The sequence below is a fragment of the Battus philenor genome, unplaced genomic scaffold (genome assembly GCF_028537555.1).
Source record: "Battus philenor isolate CCGP_79_NKW_IND1 unplaced genomic scaffold, ilBatPhil1.0.hap1 SCAF_25, whole genome shotgun sequence".
Taxonomy (NCBI): Eukaryota; Metazoa; Arthropoda; class Insecta; order Lepidoptera; family Papilionidae; genus Battus; species Battus philenor.
The window spans coordinates 6,037,901-6,060,757 of record NW_027181688.1 but is presented as its reverse complement, the minus strand read 5'-3'; the positions used below and the strand labels follow the sequence as shown (position 1 = coordinate 6,060,757).

The 22,857-nt window shown below is 32.8% G+C and overlaps 1 protein-coding gene across 1 annotated transcript in view; it reads right to left on the bottom strand.

Moving 5' to 3' along the window:
- Positions 1-22,857, bottom strand: part of LOC137924987 (irregular chiasm C-roughest protein-like) — a 137,464-nt gene that overhangs the window by 9,628 nt on the left and 104,979 nt on the right. The window contains exons 6-15 of the mRNA XM_068768416.1: positions 22,396-22,487; positions 21,328-21,436; positions 10,268-10,352; positions 9,158-9,246; positions 5,319-5,421; positions 3,838-3,971; positions 3,288-3,411; positions 1,741-1,886; positions 1,466-1,619; positions 86-318 (exon numbers count right to left, since the gene is read on the bottom strand). Coding sequence (XP_068624517.1) covers positions 86-318; positions 1,466-1,619; positions 1,741-1,886; positions 3,288-3,411; positions 3,838-3,971; positions 5,319-5,421; positions 9,158-9,246; positions 10,268-10,352; positions 21,328-21,436; positions 22,396-22,487 — 1,269 coding nt within the window. The remainder of the gene's footprint in view (positions 1-85; positions 319-1,465; positions 1,620-1,740; positions 1,887-3,287; positions 3,412-3,837; positions 3,972-5,318; positions 5,422-9,157; positions 9,247-10,267; positions 10,353-21,327; positions 21,437-22,395; positions 22,488-22,857) is intronic.

Genomic DNA, 22,857 nt, shown 5'->3' with positions numbered 1-22,857 from the left:
TTGTTAAATCATGATGATTTTTGCAATTATTACATAATATTATTTTTGTATTTAAAGATTTATAAGGGACATTATCTCTACTTACCATATCACAGCTCCCTTCAACTTGCCGTAGTTCCATTTTCAAATCGCTAATGTTTGAACTTCGATCACTGTCCTTGTACTGGTCGACGCAAGTCTTCCCTACATCCGTAATATCAGGCTTTTTTACGTCTGTTTTATTCGATTTGTGACGACACAAGATTACAGGCATCACTATCAAAATCAGTATCACGGCCCCGGCAGCGCCAGAGACGACGATAATAAGATTTAATGATTCTAAAACAAAAAATCGTCAATAATAATTCGTCAAATCAAAAATTACTTGTCACGTCTTTTCACAAAATGTTACATTAAAAATAACCTCTATAATGAGAAATATTATTTTCTATATGAATTCGATGTAACTGAAAGGTTCTCGAGTGACGACCACTAGACGGTTAAGGCAGCGTGGGTAGGCCATCCATTAGGTTAACTAACGACAAGTCAAGGATGATTCGAGGGCGAATATGGCCTGTCGGCGAGAGTCTATCATATATCTAACACATAAAAATGGATATAGTGTTCATTTTTTCAAATACCTGCATTTTTATGATATTTGCTTTGAATTAGTAACAAAATATATGAATTATACTACGGCTACAGTTAAAAATGTCAAATTAAATATAATTATAGCAACTATGTCAAGGACAAAAAGTAGGACGAGATAAATTATCAAGCCCGGAAACTAAAATTATTAGAATTTAACAATAATATCCAACACAAAGACTCGTACAAAGTTATTAATACTGACATAACCCTATTATATACAAAAATTTCCGTTTCACCTCATTTAAATTAACAGCGGTAAAGATACTCTTTCATCATCATCAACATGACTTCAACCGTAAGAAATCCACTGTTGGATATAGGCCTCCATTAAATTACAATAGAACCCATAGTAATTACCTACTTTATCGTCTTTTCTTAACAGTGTCATCTGTTCCCTCATTTTGAAAGGAAGTCCCACACTGCGCTGTCTGGTTGGTGATCTCTATTTCAGAATCTTAAGGCCTTAGCAACCGTCTGTTCTATGCATTATATGACCTGCCTATTGCCACTTCAATTCGATAATTACTCGTCAAGAAACGCCAATTTAGCGTGATCATGGCTCTTAATATCTTTATAGTAATTAAACTAGATGAATACGTCATGAGCCTGGGCTCAGAGCGTTAGTAAATTTCTCTGTTACAATGATATCTCAATGGATTAATTGAGTAAACAAACCTCTTGGAGGATATTTAGGCTTGGATAGTCAATTATTATAGGTGTATTCCTGGGAATTCCGATTAGGCGGTACCTGGGAGGACCGAACTTGATAGAAATTGCTCATCTAATCAATTCCTGTTATCTTATTCAACTATAAATTAAATAAAAAAATACTTACTATCGAGTACCAAATTAATCTCAATAGTATCTGTTCCGTAAGAATTGGATACACTACAGTTGTACTCTCCGAAATGTTTCGACTGACTTTCTCGAATAATCAGAGTAGATTTACTCATTTGATCGCTCAACGTTTCTTCTAAAAATGCATACTCCTGAAATAAAAACAAATATTTTACTCGAGGATAGAAAAAAATAATGTTAAAGGTTTATGTTTAAAATTTGTAATATCGTTCCATAAATTGGTACAAAAGAAACAAGTAAAAAAAAACTTACATGGTTGTGAAATGAGTTAATTTCGTTTCCGCCGAAAGACCAAATAACGAAATCGGGTTTCGGAACAGAGAAAGATATACATTCTATTCTAACACTGTCTCCTTCTACACCGTATTGCGTTTTATTTGATAGTATTTTAGGTGGACCTGAAAAAAAACAGTGATTACGATACGCACTAAAAAATCCATTATTGACCAACTGTAGATCAAGTTTAGGCTCTCCAATATGCCATTAAAAAGTCTTAATTTCTTTAGAACACATCTCTCGCAGATAACTAGGTAACTTCGAAAAATAAACTGGTTATAGGAAATGTAGATGATAAAAAACCATGCGAATGATCACCTAATCGCTGGTCTCGTCACGTCAAGTAAACAACTGGACTTTTTATTACTACTGCTATTAAAAATCAAAGAATAAAATAGCTTATTGTCAATTTCGACAAGGCATTTCAAGACTGACACGACTTTTAAAAAAAAAAAACCTTTAAGAAAAAATTCTATTAAATTGTTATATTAGACGCGTTATGGATCTGGATCTCCGGATTTATACAAGAAAGCTTATCAGTGAATATAATTTTTCATCTAAAATTACATGAAGGAATAATTTTTTTTTACGAAACATTTCGACTTGAATATAAAAGTCTAAAATAACATTTTGAACAGTAAAAGGAATAAAAACAACAGAAAACTTAATAAATTAGTAGAATGCTGGAGTTCTAAGCAATCAACGAACAATTCCTTTACACTTACATTTAAAAGCGAACTTCGCTTATTTATTTAGCTGTTACGATAAAGTTTTTTTTGGATTCAAACGTTGAGTGGCTTCCCTAATGTATTACTTGTTTTGATTGTCTCAAAATGTAATTATATTTCTTACATAAATAAATTTACTATGGCTAACATTATTAAAAAATAGCCGTTTGATTTTGTTAATATTTTGGCAGTTGTTTACAGTTTTATGAAATACATACTTGGGTATTTCTCTGAATTGACCATTACAAATCAAAAGCGACACGTAGAAAGATAGCAGAGCATAAACAGAACACAGCGAATCACAATTGCTAGATATTAAATAAGGTCTTAATAAATATAAAAAATTGTAATCTACATAGGGTTACACAAGATATGAAAATCAGCTAGGAGCTTTCATAAGCTTTATCAAAAAAATCTTTTCTAAACAGCTGTGTGTAGTCACTACACATTCGCGTTGTCTCTGATTTACCATATTAATAAATTTAAATACTCTATTAGAAATAAACTCGTTGAAAATCCTATTACATTGTAAAGAGATTTTTAAGTGATAATAAAGCTTGTAAATTAATTACTCTTTTTAGAATTTTTGCAAAAGTGATCACTGAAAACACCATCCGAGTTTGTAGCGAATTCATCTCAGATCAGCGCGCGTTTGAAACCCTCGTATATTTAAATTGAAAACATTATATGCTAACTCAATTCGATTCTTTTTCTTTTCAAATTAGATAACTCTGGTATTCTTTTACGTACACTAGTGAATATAAAAATAAATGAAGCATGCAGATTGTACAATACCTTTAACAAAGACCATGGCGGGTGTTTCTATGTCCTGGTAACCATCCACGCTGGCTCGACACCAATATTGTCCAGCGGACTCCTTCGAGACAGTCACAGTGAGATTTGTGGACTTTCCCACTCTCTGTATAATAAAGATTATGTCTCAAACGACGGGATATCTTTTAATCATTCGTTTATTATTCATAGAGGTATAGGTTGTTGTAAATTTTTGTACATTTATTTAAAAATTATAACATGGTAATACAAGTATTGGTATACGATCTACCTTATATAAATGCTTAATAAAGATCAATGATACATGTGTGATCAATGATACAAATGTGACATTTAAATAATTTCATTATTTTTATTTCATACAACATTTTTTTTAGATAAACTACACATGTGACCACAACTGCCCTTACACTTATAAAAAACAAAGGGTGTTTGTTGTAAAGCTTTAACACCAATAACCAAACACCATATATAAAATGACTTTATTGTGTTTACTTATATTATTTAAAAAAAAAACCTTCTTAGGACTCGTAATAATAAACGAAATACTTACAATTATCCTTTCATTCTCGTACCGCAACCATGTGACTCTTGGCTGAGGATGTCCGTCAACAACGCAGTACATAGTTGCTACGGATCCGGAATCACCTTCGACGCTTTGTGGTTTGATTTTAAACTTTGGTCCATCTGCGAAATATATAAATATTATATCCATAATCCAAGCACATATTTTAACAAAAATATATGATAATAATAGATTACAGAGGCATGATAAGAAAAAAGTACATTAATTCTTCTAATGCTGGCTAAGAAGCCAAAAATAATCTGTATTATGAAAAAATATCCGAAGTATTCGAAGCAGTGGTGATTCCGCGGTACAGGACCAAGACTTGCAACCATAGATCTCAGGATCGATTCCCGAGAAACAATCTTAAATAATTCATAATTTGTTCATCAAATGTAATTAATTAACACTGCTAACAAACAAGTTTCCAGAGGATGAACGGCAGCATCCTCTTCCTCAACTTACCTGCTTAGCGTTGCGATTATGGTGTATCTATAGATATGTAATTTTAGCGGGAGGGTACTCCTTTGCAGGGGGCATCTGTGGCCTGGTATGGTGATGATTCCATACCATCGACATTACCATTGTGTATTATTAAATTTCTTGGGATTTTAATGAGGCCTAGGTATTCCTAATATCAACGTCTTGTGTCTATAAGGTTACAAGGATTGCCACGAAAGCCGCTCTTACGCTGCCCGTATCCAGCTATGGAATGGGAATTATAAATTGTCTGCTATCTAAAATTTCTAAACGGTAGTTCGTGCAGAAATTTTAGATGGTAAAACTATGAGAAGATTCCTTATAAACCGGTCCAACAGAAACCGCTTTACCTAACTCGCGATGCAGCGAACTAAATCGAAAAAGTTAATCTGAATAAAGCGTCGTTGTAGAAAATATATAACTCCAATATGGAGAAAAAACAATCTCCTACATTCTTTTTGCATAAACCAATTTTTAGCAACTACTGTATAATGCTTCGTACACAAAAAATTGCTTAAAGCGCTACCGAAACCGCTATGCCGTGCCACAGGTGTGCATGCGGCATGGAAGGGTAACATCGGCAGTTCTGTTCCGTAAGTCTGCCGTTAATGCTCGCTAACGGCTGTATTAAGGCTTTTTTTTCTCTGAACATACCTCTCTGGACTTTCCTAATGCATAGTACAACGGTTTCGGCAACACTATAGCAAAAGAAGCAAAATCTGAAAGAAGGAGAAAAAAAAAACTGATATTTCTCCGAAAATTTGTTTAACCACGAGCTAGTAGATGCGGTGGGTAAGACTGGGGGGCCTAGGTGGTGGGACCGACGACATATTCCTGGATATTGCTTATTCATTATGGCTATATTTGAGAAAGGCTTACTTAAAGATGATGATGATTTCTCCAATATAGGTGACTATTTCATGGCACATGCTATACTCATGTACAATGTATTAAATCAGTGATTTTAAGATGAAAAAAAATGTACTTACAAGCAACTTCCAAGGTTTTAGTATCGGCACTTTTTCCAACACCATTGTGCACCTCGCATTTCACCGTAGCCTCGTTATACCTGCGCGACACATTAGATAGCACCTGCAACAAACACTTTATGACGCAAGCACGGTGCGACGCGGACGTAAAAATAAAGGAGTAACGGCGTCTTACGTGCTCCGCGTATTGGCGTTTCGAAGCTTATTGACAATATCCTACCTACTGCGGTTCCTCGTTACCTACTCGTATTGTTTTGTTTTTATTAATAACGTAAATAACTTTATTTTTATTTGGTTATATGTTATAAGAACTGGTGAGTTAAAAAATACTAAAAAAAAATATTATTATCATCATTTCAGCCATATGACATCCACTGCTTGGAAAAGTCTTTCCCGTAGATTTCAAATAGAATAGGAAGCGGCCTGCATCCACAAAGGGCAAAAACCCACAATGTGGAAAAAAAGGTAGAAAGGTGTCAGAGATGTCCACTTAAGGATTTTAAAACCCCAATGGCAATCTATCTCTTCAACTTGTCAAAATGCTGGGGTTTATTAGTTAATATCATTCGTTTACGGATCTCCTCATTTCTCTTTAGATCTCAAAGAGAAATCCTGAGCATACCCCTCGTTGTGACCCATTGAGCGAATGAGCTAGCCCATGAAGCTCAAAGCCACGTTTCTGTGCCGCAAGTCATCACTGAGCACTGAGGGATATTAGACGAGAAAATGTTTAGTAGTTTTAAAATACGAAAATGGAATAATATTATTCTCATATTTAATTATTTTATTTTAAAGAGTACGAGTTAACATTGAAAATCCGTTACCAAATTATGTATATCTTAAAGTTGAGGAGACACAGCAAACATAAGGTAAAAATATAATAGCAAAACTTAAGGTAATAGTAACAATGAAGTATGAAATAATTAAGGAATAATTAGATTTATTAAGGATTATTCTCAATAAGTTGCAGGAATTTAAAAATTACGTTTCAATTTTATTTCCAACGTGAAGATCTTTGCTAACTACAGTTATATATAAAAACGAGCAAAAATTGCAGTATATGCAGCCATAATTAACACTTGTACCCAGAACACACTTTTGAATAATTTAAACATAATTTATTTAGCTCACCTACGTATATTTCGAATGTAGCGTGGTTAATGCAAAATGCATATTGCAGGTGTAGGTTGCTGGGTGTGCCAAGACGAAATTTGAAAATTTCCTCCTGTGGGAATTTTTGAGAAGGTCCGCAAAGCCAACGACATGCAAATGTTGCTTGTAAAATTAATACGATGTAAGAAATGAAGTTACCTACACCGTTGGAAACTGTCGCGGTAAATAATATAAAACTTGCACACTTGTTTTTATATCACGCTACATGTTACGTGTACGGAAAAAAAACTAAATATAAAATGAAGAAACTTGTAAATTTCTTATATAAAGAAAATTTTTGTCAGTCAAAATGTATTGTACTTAAGTGAAAAATCTAGATTCGTCTCCCAAAAAAGAAACGAAATTATTTTAAATGTTAAAACTAGTTATGTATTTGACAGAAACATACAAACAAGAAAATACTAAATATTCAATTATTGGTTATAATTTTAAGATCTTTAGTTGTTTATATGAATCAAATACTGGATTTGTCTCCAAAACGTGGGAAAAAACCTAAATAGATTTAGACGTCCACTGCAAGGCGTAGGCTTCCTAAAGGTATGTATGGGAGGATATATCATAATCGCCACGTTTTCCGGTTTCCCGATCTTATTACTGCACGTAGTATTACTGCATACAGAGGACGCTGCTGCCCATCCTCTGGAAACTTGTTTGTGATCAGTAGCAATCCAATATAATAAACGTACAAAGTGTGATTTATAAATAAGACTGTATGATGGGAATCGAACCCGCAACCTATAATCGCAAGCTTCAGTCCTCTACCGGTGGGCTACCACTGCTCCAAATTTATATTTAGTATTGAATTATACATTTGGATTACACCTTTCGTATGTTTGAGGCTAACACATAATTGAGATTATAAACTGAATACGTTTCTAAATTTTGAAATATTTATGATTATTGTAATGCAGAGTAAATTACATTAAATTTTAAATCTAAATTATGATCTAACATGGTGTTCGGCCTCATCATTAAAAAAATTTTGTCTCTTGAATAATAATAGCTTTCAGAATGTATATTTTTAAAAATTTGATATCAAAATGAATCGGAATTAGAAAACATGAAATATAAATATATCGATTCTATTGTTCTTTAATACTCGTAATCTAACTACCACAGCGTTTAAATGATTTGCAATGTCAATTAGAAATGATATGACAGAAGAATTAACAATTTACAGAAAAACAGTTCTTAAACATTTCCGTAACTATGGTTTATTATATTTTTGAATTGTTGTATTAAAATACCTCTACACGTGCACATAAAACCATGTTGACTTAAAAATATACGAAACGTGGCATATCTTAAACCTAAAGAAACAGTGAAAATGATAGAGTAGTCTAGTAAATTATTTTGAATGTTCATCACTCATCATCATTTTAGCCCTAAGACGTTCACTGCTGGAAAGGAGTATCATTCCTAGATTTTTAATAAGACCATTAGGAAGCTTACTGCATCCAGCGTTTATCTCACGTCTTTACCCAGATCGTCTATTCAAATTGAAGTTGGATGTCCTACGCTGCAAGTACCCGTCTCTGGTTTCTATTTCAGAACCATAGAACCCAAACCGTTCTGTGGTCTACTTACTAGCACTTTAACTTGCCAATACGCTGGGTTGTATTGAGAGACGAGTCATTTCGTTCGTGTACAGATATCCCCTTTCCTAATTCGATAAGTTTAAGAGTTAAGAAATGTCCCAAGCCTAGCCCTCTCCATGGCTCGCTAAGCAACCGTGAGCTTGCTGTGATATTAAACTATAAATTATTAAAGAAATTACTTTTTTATTTTTTTGTTGTTGAGGAAACTTAAAATCTAGTTACACTATAACAGACGACGTATACAACAAGGTTCATTAAAAATTTCCGCCTTTAGCATTATTTAGATTGTGAAGACGTGCAAAAAGATCATAATCTTACATAGAAGAAAGATACTTAAAAAACTTTATAGCATAAACAAGATGTGCAACAGTCTTACAAGTAGTAGTAACATGCACATAAATTAAATTCTGTAAAATATAGTAAAAATAAATATTGTAAAACCTGAGGAATGAGGTGATGGATAAAAGACATCGAAAAAGATGGAAAATGGTATGAAAGGGTAAGGCAGATGAAATGTAGGAAAAGAATGAAAGATCTTTAGACGCATGGTAGAAGAGCGTAAATATAAAACAAGATATATGAAAAAATTAATTAAAATTAAAATAAAAGTCGCTATCCCAAACTAGTAAGGGGTATGAGAGGCCCCCAATAGCGCGGGCCATGAACAACAGTCTTACGAGATACATATAAATATATACACATACATATATGCATGTGCATGCACACACATATACATAGAATAAATAAATAAATTAATAAAGTTGTTATTTTAAATTCGGAAATCAAAGAAATCGTTCATGTATTGGCGCCTTAATATATATGGATTGACACTAAAAAAATATTATAAGCTAAATCTTCTTTTTTCCCGTATTTGCAATCAGTCTCAGACTTTAAGTCGATTTGATCTTTTTATTTTACTACGTTTAAAGCACTCCTCAGCAAGAGATACCTCATCCTTCACCATCCGACATCAAGTTTTTTCTTTCTCATGGTATCACAGTCGTTAAGCATGTAAATATTTAGTAAATATATTTTTATACAGAACCAAATTAAAGTGATTATACTTACAATTTCATTGTTAACATTTCCGATGATCTGATCGCTGTTCACGAACCATTTATAGGTGAGATTGTTAGGATTGGCAGTAGCTTGGCAACCTGGAAAAGGTGAAATGCTTAATAACATTGAAAATTTGAATGGTCAGTAGGATTATATTCGAAAGGATATAGACGCTAGTTTTGAACTTTAAAAAGTGTTTTAATATATATATATATATCATACATTTCAAGGTGTGTAGGGTCTATATTAAAAACATTCGTTTTTAATTAAAATTGTGTACAAATGCATAATATATTTATGTCTTTCAATAATTAGCTCACTTCATTCCTTTATAACCTTAACACAAATATCATTAATTGCATTGTTCTATTATTTGATTTTATCTCTATCCTTTGAATGTAGAACTGAAATGTAGAGCTGTTGCGCTTATGTAAACGTTTATTAGTTAGTGGTAGTAACGCAGCAATAGAGGACTGAGACTTGCGATCATAGGTCGAGGGTTCAATTCCCTGAATACGATCTTGTGTACAAGATCGTATTCAGAGAATTGAATTCACACTTTGTCTCACAAACAAATTTTTAAGGATAGGCAACAATGTCCTCTGCATTTCATAGCACCATACTTCCATCGACAACCCGTCTGCTAAGTTTGATAGTTATATATCCTTCGATATATATCTTTAGGGGAGACCTATACCTTACAGTGAGTTTCTATAGGCCGAAATAACGATGAAATATATATTGCCTTATTACGTTATAGACTCTCCAATAACCGTTTTAACAGTTATAGGCTGAAACAATAAATAAATACAAAGGTGACTTAGTTTTGATAAATTCACCAAGAAGTAGACTTTAGAGAGGATTGTTATTCTGACACGTTTCGGAGAAAATTGTAAAGCTAATATTTGAAATAAGAACAAATAATATTTATTAAAGTATAAGTGATCTGCTTTTATTATAGTCTATATATGTGAAACAAAGAAATACGTTGAATCGTATTTAAAAGGTATATATTAATGATAGTCAACAATTGAGAAACAAGAGCCTTCATATATTATTAACGCAGTCAAAAGTTCATTCATAGATACAAAGGAAAAGTTTAAAATTACAAAAACATACCTAATACCAGAGTATCACCTTCCTGTATTCTGCTATTTTTAATTCCCGACTTCACGAAAATTCGCACCCTTGGAGCATATTGAACCTGAAAGAAAAGAAAATTGTAGAGACGAATAGAACCAGAAATGTGAAGATCCATAGTCGATTAAAAGTAACTGGTATAACCTACTTAGGGTTTACAATACCGAACTAAAATCTGAATGTCAGTGTTTGATATTTGAAATATCAGGATTCCGTTATTAAAACCGGCATTATTAATAAAAAATTCCCCTCATTTGTTATATTAACTTTTGTTAACAAATAATATATGAAATTCAATAAATACTGTTTTCAAATGAGTAGATATTATTTATTTTATTACATAGGGAGCAGGAGTAGATAGACACAAAAAACGTGCAAGTAAGAAAGTACATATATAATTGTGTGTTACATTTTACATATAAGAAGCTCGTATGGCATTATATAAATAAAGAAGTAAAAATATAATTAAATAAAGTTTTGTTTAATAAAGTATGTTCTTAAAAAACATACACAATCGTTTTATATTGCCGAATCCGCCGCGACTCGATGATGCCATATTTGGCTCGGTATGTGTAATAAATGTGCTTGATATAGAATTTAATACAATGAAATTGTTTGTATATCTTCAAAAAAAATTCTAGTAATTAATTAATATTATTTTAAATTAAATTAATATTGTGCATGAATTCAATTTTTATCAACTAATGTTATACCGAAATACCGGTATTTTTATTTAAATACCGGTTTATAAGACCGGACAAAAATCGTCCGGGATTTCGGTATTGTAAGCCTCAAACCTACTGGATTGGCAAGTTGAAGAGACAGTGGGCTGCCAAAATACCGTGCCCAAGTCTCTTGTAATCATATGAAGTATGGATATATTTATTTAATACGTTATACGCAAACTACTAGGTGAATATGTTTATTTTCCCTAATAAATCGGAAATGATTATATATTGATTTAGAGACAATGTGAGTCATAGAGATTTCATCTGTATTAGCCATGAAAGAGCTATGCTAATGATTTCTTTACGATCGAATCTTGAAATAAATTTATTAACGCCCCGAGCTCAAGCTCATGAAGTAGCAATCTAGTTTAATTACTATGACATGTCATCAGGAGAGTCATGCTCAGATTTGTTTATTTGACCACTTGACGTAGCAGTTGGCAGGTTCTGTAATGCCATAATATGGGAAGCCCAGCATAGAATATGCGCCAACAAGGTGAACAGACGACCTTATAAAGGTCATCGGCGGAGGCTGTTAGTGGCTTCTTATCGGTCTTATTGGAAATATATGAAGAGGACCTGTCTCACAGCGTTCTAAAACTAAAGTGATGATAATATGTTATGTATCTAATGGATTCAGGCGTTATATTGCGGAAGTCCATCTAAGTAAGAAAAAGACCAATATCCGCCATGCAGCAGTAGTCGTGCAATAAAGAGCACAGCCCGCCAGCCGCTGATAAATGCGCATGCGGCAAATATTGCGAATAACACTACCACCGTTTAATCACTCAACACGTGACATCCTCAGGAGTAATGTTACATCGATTAGTGCCACTCACAGAGTACTCCCAAACATATTATGTATTTCATATTTTATTCCTTAAATACAAACAAAGAATACATAAAGCGTTAGGGAAATTTCATTTAGATACATTTTGTCTTTAACTCCGATGAACTGAATAAAATTAAAATAAACTTTGACAGCATTTCATTTAACAGTCCTTACCTATGTCACATTAAAATGCCGCCATAAGCAGATAGCTGACAGAGAAAATTTTATTAATTTTGTGAAAGAAATAAATTGAATATTCGTTAAAATTTCTTTTACATCAAGATATCGTTTCATTAAAAATTAAGGTGTGTTCTCGTCAGCTTTGATGTATGTGAAATTAAAGAAAGAAATCTATTTATGATTTTACTAATCACACGTGACTTGTAAATATAAATCAATTAATGACTTTTATCTTTAAAACGTTTTTCAAAACTAGACTTTCAGATGAAATCGTAATATATTAAAACCTAAAGGTGTGTTGATCATGCGGAAAAAAATTTTCTTTATGACTGTTTATTACATGTATGTTTTATGGCAAAAACAGAACGTAACATCACTATTAATCCGGGAAAATCTATTCCATTTTCAAATCTGCTTCATATTCTATTTATTCTTATTTCCCCAAGACCTGTATGACTGGGACAAAGAAGGAAAGGAACAGAAAAGTTGCCGTCCGAAAAGTAAAGTGGCTTTGGACCGCACACGACGTTTGTAGATTGATAAGGAGAGTTTTGCAATTCAGGTATCTCATAGAAAAAAGGTGACGAATACACTGTCTATCTGGTATACAAGACGAAATTCGGTAAAGATTTTAAATATTCGACATAGGTCTAAAAATGACGTGGCAAGAAGAAGTCGGTTGTATTAGTGATAGAAGATTGGTAGGAAAATCTACGCAGTCTTCGCATGGAACATAAACCATGACCAGCAGTTGATTGATTAGAGATTCGCGTAAGTTTAAAAGATATTTATAAAAAGCTTATGCTTACCATTAGATGAACATAAGCAGATTTTGCTCCTTATGTACCCATTCTAAAGATCTTTATTAATTTTTACAAAATGGTGCTTAGAGAGCAAAATGTTTACCTGATTATGATACATCTTGTCTCTAAGTACTTAATATTTATTTAAATACCTTGGGCACCCTAATTTTAAAAAAAAGACACTGTCCAAGGCTCGGCCCCATTTACAGTGACGATGAATTAACTAAATCCGCCAATAAATATGCGCTTACCAAACTTTTATCTACGTATCAAGCTCCCAGAGGATGGTAGCAGGGTCCTCTGTCTACCATAACACTCCACTGCGATAGCCAATCCTGTTGCTAAGCATGGTAATTATGATATATTCCCCCTTAGGAATTTTAGAGAAGGCCTATGCGCTGAAACGTCGGCAACAACCACAATGAAGCTTTTGGTAAGAGAGTAATAGAGAGAAACTGTAAAAAAAGGACATACAATGGCATCAGTTCCAAGATTGCCAGACCACTATGAATAACAAAGGACAATTCCAACGAACGGAAACACAGTAACTATTACGTGACACTACGCCATCGTATGTTTCAAATGAAGACTTAAAAACTGAAACGTATAGCTCTCGTTTTTGGTCCCATTTGCTATTTCTCAGTCACTCCAAAAGACAACATTTCGTTATAAGATCGATTCATAATGTGAACCTTCGTAGACTACCAAAAGCAATGAAGATCACCCCATAGATTGGCAAGTTGCAGCGGCAGATCCCATATCGCGCAGAACAGATTGCGGCTGGGACTTTAAGGTTGTGAAGTGGATACTGTCCACCAAGAAGATAGATTAACGACCAGACTACAAACCGGTCGCCTTACGGCTGAAATTATGATAACTACCTCAAAACAATATGATGGTAAATAGACGACAAGATAAATCTATATATAACCAATGAGTTTCCTACTTTATTTAAATAAAGCCTGTAATTGAGCGGGGAAAACCGATAATCGTATCAAGCACAATTAGATCCGAATCGGCAATTGATAAAACATCAAAGACATCGGAATATATATAATTTTTAATTTCAAATAATAAAGACGAATATTTTAAAAATCCTATTGCGTAAGTAAGGTACCGAAATAAATTTAACATATTTTTTCTTAAGACTGATTTTATTTACCATTTGGAGAACTTACAAAAGAGTATCCATTCAAATTTTTCTAATGAAAGCAATGAGTTATAAATTAATTAACCTATTTCTGAAGTATCAAGAAATTATAATTTATCTAAAGTCCTGAAAAGGAATTAAAGAAATATGAATTCATGTTCGATTCCAGATAAGAGACGGTACATTCGTATTTCTTTGCGTGGGAAATATAAAAGTCTTTTTATAAATATTAAAAAGGTACAGTGGTGTATAATCTAGGTAAGTAACAAACAATCTAAAAATAAAAATCACCAAACAGATTGTAATAACTAGCAATAACAACCGTCAGGAAGAAGTAGGCATTATTTTTTCAAAAATACCCGACATTAGAACAAGAAACGCTCGTTGCTACAAAGAAATCGCTGGGAAAATAAACGCAAAAGATTTGTGCAACATTTCGCCGGCCGACCGTTCCCGTGTTCTTCGTTTTAACCGGGACAAACGAGGCACTGGATTCAGCCTTGAGACGATTGTTTGCCCTCGATATTACGTTAAGAATTGTTCGACGATAAGTAATTTCGTTTGAACGTATTGAAGTTAACTATTTAAAAAAAATACGTTTCGTACAATATCGATGGAGGCTAAGTAGAATCAGAAGTATACAAAACCGAAATTTAACCGGAGACATTTTAGATTTAGCAAAAAATAGTGACCATTATGAGAAAATGAATGCAGGTTATTTCTAAGCAGTTCTATTGAAAATCTATATGGGAGACCCATGTCCTGCAGTAGACGTCTTATGAATTGCAATTTTGAGAGTTCTTCACCGATTATAAAGAATTGAATGGTACTTAAAAATGTTACTATAATTGCATAAAAAGTTTAATTGCTTCATAGTATTTTTTTTATTTTAAAAAAAACGATGAATAGATATTTTTAACTCGAATAATAGTTTGACATACAAGAAGATATCCTTCATAATTATTGTTTACGTATAATTGTGATAGGTTAATCGACTATAATGTAATTGAAAAGGCTAGCGTGCTTTGCAGGTCACCCTACCAAAGGATACATTACTCCGCAACGAAGCTTCGAGTCTAGACGAAGCCGTAAAATGCAAGGGAATTAATGCAACAAAGTGACTTTCTGAAGTGGCTGTTAATTGACTTTTGGTATATGTACATTTTATGTTATCTACTTCAAATTAATCAATATTTTTATTACTAAGATATATCATTGCGAAATCAATACTGATAGACGCTGAGCATAGGTTGCATAGGAAATCTGTAGCGAAATCCTGCAGTAGACGTTTTATGAATGAAATGTTAATAATGAATGAATATCTGATCTATGAATAAATTTATGATCCACCTAGTCACTATTGACATTATTTCGTTTCAACTCGTTAACAACTTGTTTAATCATTTTCAAACCATTTATTAATTATTATATTATATTTAATAAGCATTATTACTAACTATCGTAACAACTAAACTAAAGTTTGTTTTTACGTTTGCAAATTGTCAGTTCGGTGATGTACCATCGGTCTTCGAAGTAGCGATGTTTTTTTTTTTTTTAAAAAAAAAAGGGCAGAAGTCGCGATGTCAATTGATGGCTCTAAACTAGCTTCAATAACTTTAAGGTGAATTATGTATTGAATCTTTTTAATCAGTAAGTAATAAATAGATGAACTAACAATAAATACGTGAATTCTTAATCTCAAACCATCATGATAGCACGAGGGTTTCTGAAGGTACTAGCCATGGTACGGGCTATTCAGACAGTACAGCGTGATGTGGTGACCAGGGTTCCTTATATCAGAATAGAGAAAGATCACAGAGAAGATTAGGTATAAACCTCATAGCCACTAATCAGCAGAGCCACTAACAACCATAAGTTTTTGCCATAAACCATAAAATGGGTGTAACGAAATATACTAAACTTTATAGCAAATGCTGTAAAACTTACATGTTGGTGTCTCATTCTTTAAAAAGAAGTTATGGTTGAAAACGTCTTATTATAGTAATTCATAAAGATATAATCCCTTATGTTTTCTAAGATTTTCTACCAGGTAAATAAAGTCAAATAAAATGAAAATTACAAGTAATCATATAGTTACATGGTTCTATGTATTCCTATATATTCTCATCTTATAAATTAGCATGAGTAGTACAGTATACAATATAACACTTGCGAGTCTCTTTCGATTCGATCTCTAGTACATAAAAGAGGAAACTTAATTCTCTTGAGATTATAGTTGATACGTTGGTAGTAGTTTTAAAGACGGACCTAGTGCAGTAAGACTCTTCCTTTCTACACAATCATTAAATAAACCCTTACTAGTACATCTATTCGCCATACAATGGCTTTCGACAGGACATTAATCCTGGGAATACCTGATGTAAAAAAAAGTAATATTCCTCCTACAAACTTTTTTTTTTGTAATTCTCTCTGGTACATTCATCACGGTAGTTTAGGTCTTAATAACGACCTCTCATAGAAGCAAAGCTCACGCATTGCATCCTGTGTCAATTTATTTCTTCATCTTGAAGTGAAGTATATTGAATCGTTAATTCTATCCACTCTCTTTTTCCAAATTAATTATTGAATGTACTTGTAAGATTGTACCGCCTACGCGGAGGACAACGAACCTATCTTATATCCCACGCAGTCCTTATAATTAGTACTAATAATTCACTTAGTTTCTTCACTGTAAATATTTACATTTGCTCAGTCATATTTTAATGATAAAGATCGTGACTTATTGATCGTAGGTCGCGAGTTCCCGATAAGCGGGCAATTTGTTGGGATAATATAACATCGCCAATTTATTATCTAGGGGTAAACGTTGAGATCACAGATATAAAAATAGTGCGTAAAAAGTAAAGCAATTTAATTAAAATAAATTATATAAAATTAGCTGTATTATGTACATTAAATACATTTATCATGTTAAGGATAATTAAGAGAGTTTAATTTTAGTAAGCAACAGATGTAATCTCATTTTTGACTAATGGACATTTCAGACAAGGAACTTTCTCTATTGGACGTAGACAAGGGGGGATCCCTTGATATCCAAAAGGTCCGGTTGTAAGATGCCTATGACCAGCTTCTTCCGAAGACTAATAAATTGTCGTCTGTCCAACTTTTGGTGGACCTTCTATGCTGCGTTTACTGATCCGTGGTCAGCACTTTGGAACCCCGATGCTACAGCTGCTATATATTGTTGCTTATCCACTATATCGAATATCGGTTATTGTTTTTTCGTTTCCAAGTTTTATAAATATTTATAGCTTAAGATTACCAAGCAATATGATGCCATTATAAATACATGAATCATAAGAAAATCCTCATAGCAGTACATTTGATAAATTTAAAATAAAATTGCTGAAAAAAAATATTGTAAGCGTTTCTCCGTTTTTACGGCTTATACATTTTCTCTGCTTTCCCCTAATTGCTTGCACAGGCAGTTAAGAGCACACCTCTGCCCTTTTAAAAATCGTTACATTAAAGGGAATACATTTAAAAGTATAATGGGATCGTTGAACAAGTTACCAATGGTTTTTTGAAGAACACTCGCATCGACACTTTGGTACTTCATATATCGATTCCTACAATGTATTCACGTTACATAACTAATCCTGTGTCCCGTTATAAAATGTTTTAAATTTTTACTAGACTATTAATTTTATATTCGCATTTTCATCAACATTGTGAGTATTCTCGGGAAAATACTCGTAGGTGGCATCCACGTCCTTTTATGGAAAATAATTTTGAAGGATTTACTACCTGACAGAAATACAACCTTAGATAGGCTAATTGAACCACGCCTATCACTCAATATGGTTGTGGTTTCATAGGAAGAGGTTTTCTAGCCTTTATTTTTTCATTCGGTCTCGGGACTGCCAATAGCATATCGCACTATAAACTTTCTAAAAAGGTAGATGCGAAAAGGAGTGTTGATTTAGGTGAGTATTGTTAGAAGGTGCTTTTAAAATGAAAAATCTTTCAAATACTTTTTTACCATATGCGTTTGTCTTTAACAAAGTCTAAGTATCCTATTTCACACGACTAATTTTTGTGATACACGATTATGTGCTTTATTTGAAGAATTGAATCAATTAAATACTAAAAACCGTCGACGTTAAGAAAAATCGTGTATTTATAAGGAGATTCCATTTGCTTTGCTGATATACAGGATTCGCTGACACTCCTTGAATGTCGTCGCGAAATTAAAGCTTCACAGCCCTCTTATTTTCACTTTACCAGTATAAAATTTCTACCATCATTATTTGACCCACCCTGTTTCGCACGAAAGATCGACGAGTTCGTAATATTTCTCGAACCTGTCTCACGTCTCGCAGACCAAACGACACCGGACGTGTCGGGGAGCCGAATTGGCACATTTTCTAGCAGAGACGAACAAAAATTGCGGTGAGGTTTTTCAGCCATCTGTTTCTTTATTTTGTTACTTCCCTGCTTCCTTTATATCTGTTTATTGGTGGCTTGGTTTAGGGGTAATTAATCTGTGAAGGTAGAATTAAAACCTGCTTTAACTTTATGTTTTTATAATTCTATTTACGTGTCTGATTAAATATCACTTTCATCTTACAATAACGTGAGGAATATACGTAGACTTAATAGTACAGAATAGACGACAAAAAGTAGTATTTATTGAAAATTGAAAAATATAATATTAAACTATGCATATTTTATGTGATGGTAATTTTAGGCCTTAATGATAGGTTTTCATTGTTACATTACAAACAAAACAAAATAACATTATTAATTTTACAGCAAATTAATAAATTTATAAGAGACATTTAAATAAATAATAATATAATAATACCCTTTTGTAAGAGTTATAATAATAATAATAACAATTCTTATTTTTATACATATCGGTATAAAAATTTCTAAACGGATCGTCTTTTGGTATAGATGAAAAGTTTTTTAAATTAAATAAATAAGCTTGGATTACTATACCTACCTAGTTTACTAGGAATTTGTTAATAATATAAAGACAATTAAGTATACTCATTATTTCCACATATATACTGACAATGCAACGAAATACTAACTGAATACAGTGGTATTTCAATGGTATCCCAGTGGTGGAGGACTAAAACATGGGATCGTAAGTCGTGGGTTCGACTTTCAAGATTAAATTTTAAAATTTACTTTATGGATTAATTTAATATATAGAATTGCACTGCACACAGACAAGTTTCCTGAGGGTTGGCAACATTGTCTTCTACGTACTATAATTGTGGTATATCCTCCCCTTATATATCTTTGGGGGAAAACAGCGGGAGTCTATACACAGAAACAACAATAGTTATAAGTTTCTTTCAGTATATTACAGTATTTAAGATGTGTCCTGTCTACCCGAACACTTATTATCTTCAATTATTTTTGATATTTATAATTTAATAAGAAACGTATGTTAGAAAATTTTGAAACAGATTCTCTCCGAGTCACTAAAGTTTTTATGTACAAAACCCATAACGATATTTGTGTTATTTAAACTTTAAAGTTAAGACATCAGTCGAAATACAATTTTAAAATTAACTAAACATAATAAAACTCAAATAAAAACAACCATCTCTGTCGAAAATAAAACAATTTTGTACACGAAACTTGAAAAACAAGACGTGTATAAAAATACGCAATCGCACGAATAATATCATTAGACATAAGGAGAAAAGTGGACGGATCTTTCTTCCTACCGTATCTACCTTTAATATAAAAATTATGCAAGCAAAATAGGCGCCCAGGGAAACTTTGGCTATAAAATCTTAAATAAATGCCAGCTTAATCGGCGTAGCAAATTATCTCATTTTTAGAAGCGTCTGAAAGCCCCCAGTTATGGAAATAAAGTGGCCGTGCCCGATTACAGCCGAAGTTAGATAACATAAATCGGAAATGATTTCAGCTGATTCGCTGATTCCTCTTAACGAATTGCTTAACTGGCGAGATCGAGTTCACAGTGTTATGTGTTTCTTAAGGTTTCTCATTCTACTAGCCTATCTTTGGACTCGAATTATCTTTTGAAGTACAGTAATTTCAATTTACTTTTACTTTGATTAAATGACATAATTAGATATGATTCTATTATCCAAGTCGGTTGTAAATCAGGTAACATACACAGGATGATCTGTTATTGTTGTAAAAGCTTTAAAGGGATAAAGGTATAGTTCATTTTTCAGTTAAAATGTTTAAACCTTTTAAACCTACTTCTTATTACCTTCTATAAAGTGATCACTTTAAAATATGTAACATTAATTTATTTTTTCTATCCAAATGCGACAGACGGCCTGGCAGTAAATAGACTAGAGGAACTGATAATAAACAATAATTATATTATATCGTAATCTGAATTTGGAAAATATTTTTATCATATTATGTTATCATTACGTAACTTGTTATTTCGGAAACTATAGATTTTTGGGTTTTCCTTTACCTTTCATTTCATTCACCCATTTAAAACTTTCATGCTTATAGCCAAAGATTCTGTATTAAGACAGTTCCGAGGCTTTTGTTCTAATATTAGGAATATGTAACTACTTAAAAAAAATTATTAATACGTCAGGTAATTTCAGTTATGATATACCTTAGTAATACATTATTATATCAAAAAAAATAGTCCAACTATTTACTTCAACTAATATTATAAAAAAACTCGTGGAAAAGAGACGCAACTCCATAGCAATCCGTAGATTCATTGTGAAGATATTGGATGTATCGCCTTCAAGAGATAAGGCGGGTAAAGTGTTTGGGCTGAAAACCCACGTAGCAGGTTTAAAAAAGCCTCCCTGCTTTGTCTACCTAACCAAGTTTTAAAAGATCTGGGCATGAGCTCATGTTTGCTCTTACCAGGTGTAAATTGTGTATCAGGTTATGGGAAGATATCTCTGGCTATTTCTAATGCAAATAATTTGACTAAGAATCTAAACCTTATTATTTTGTTTACGAGGTCTTAGTATTTGTTAGTTGCTAGTACTACTCGTTTCAAAATAGGAAAAAGTCAGTAAGAGACACAGTATAGAAATTTTTCTCATACTTGTCTATCATAAGTGTTCAATCGGACTACTATCAGTATAGAATATGGTTTATGTTGTATTACTATTTTTGAACGATCTTCACAAAATTGATAAGACTTTTGTTCTTGGTGAATTTTTTTTCTACTCTTAAAAGAATAAAAGACTAATCGGTTGTAATTTTCACCCTTTATTTCTATTAATTGATAGCTATGACATATTATATTATACTATATATTATACAATAATAATTATATACGGAAAATCTATTTCGGCATATAAGTTACTTGATATACTGTCTATAATTATACAACTGAAATTAATTACCTGTAATCTAATATTGGCTGCTTTGTACGCCCTATCAGCTGTGTTTTGTGCTTGACAGGTAAACGTCTGGTTATGATGGCCTCTTCTTGGACGGAGGTGAAGGACGGATCTAAAATAATAATCGACAATAAAACATCGGTTTCGAACAACTATCTGTTAAATAGATGCTTATAGAAGAAAAACTTCGAATTCATAATTAAAAATTACTTATTCAATATTGAATGGACTGCATGTCTTCATCATATCAGCCGATAGACTCCCACTGCGAAGCCTAGATCTCTCCAAAGGTCGCCTCCATGACCGGTCTAGCGCTGCATGCATCCTCTGACTTCCTACGAATATGTAGTCGGTCTACCTAATGGAGAGCCTACCCACTAATCGTCTACCGACTACATCTCTTACTGATCATCAAAATATAGTATATTTAGTTACTATTGCTAAATTCGGGTGATAGGAGAAAACTTAGCGTCATCTATGCCGATACATACATAAGTAAACATGACGCAAATACTATACATCTTAAGCGCAAACAAATTCGCGTTGCAAATTAGTAAATTCAAATTCAAAATATATTTATTCAATCGGGCATTTACGTGCACTTTTGAATCGTAGATTATTTTTACAATTAAGGCAATTGGCCACCACTGGCTTGGAACGCTGATCTGAGAAAAGCCGGTCAGAAACTCAACAGTTGCTTTGTTAAATGAAATTAAACTATTTTAGATATGTGAAATATAAAATGAACGACGTAAATGAGTCAATAAGATAAGTTTCATTGTGATTACCAAAAAACTCTTTTATGCTCTAATAGTATTAATTCATTAATATACTTTTATTTTTGGTTTGTAAATCCGAAAAGGAACTTTACCACAAATTATCAAAAGTTGCACATAGTTATTAAGTAAATAATATAACTATCTATTTCTGTCGTAAAACAAAACACAATTTTTAATTCCTTCACAGACTAGATCAAATAACTTAACGCGAGAAAGAATTTTAACAACGAAAACTGTTTGCCTGCAATCTAATAAAACTTTCTAAAATAGCAAGAACATTAGGCATACTTACCGCGCAGTGAACCTCCGGCCGTCTGGCATCTGCTCAACCGTGTACGTGACGCCTTGAGTTAAAACGCCACCGTCGTGGTCCACCCACGTAATCTAAAACATTTTATACAAATGTTTATCCAAAAATTAAACAATTGGCATTTGAAAAAAGTCTTATTTGAGATTATGAATATTCCTATTGAAAATATATTATGCTTCTTCCTTCTCTTTGCGTTGTATCTCTCTCTATCGGATCCGAAATGGAAAGCTTGTCGCACACTACGAGCATATTGATACAGATAGAACACGGAGTGTCCACTCGCCTTTCCATTATATCCAAGTGTATTTTTAAGTTTTTCGGTCACATAACCAGGAAAAGATGATCACTCGGAAAAACTTTTGAAAAGTGGATGGACCAATTCCTAAAGTACTACGACACCGTAGATGTTTGTGATTATCCGATCAAAACCAAATCACATTAGAC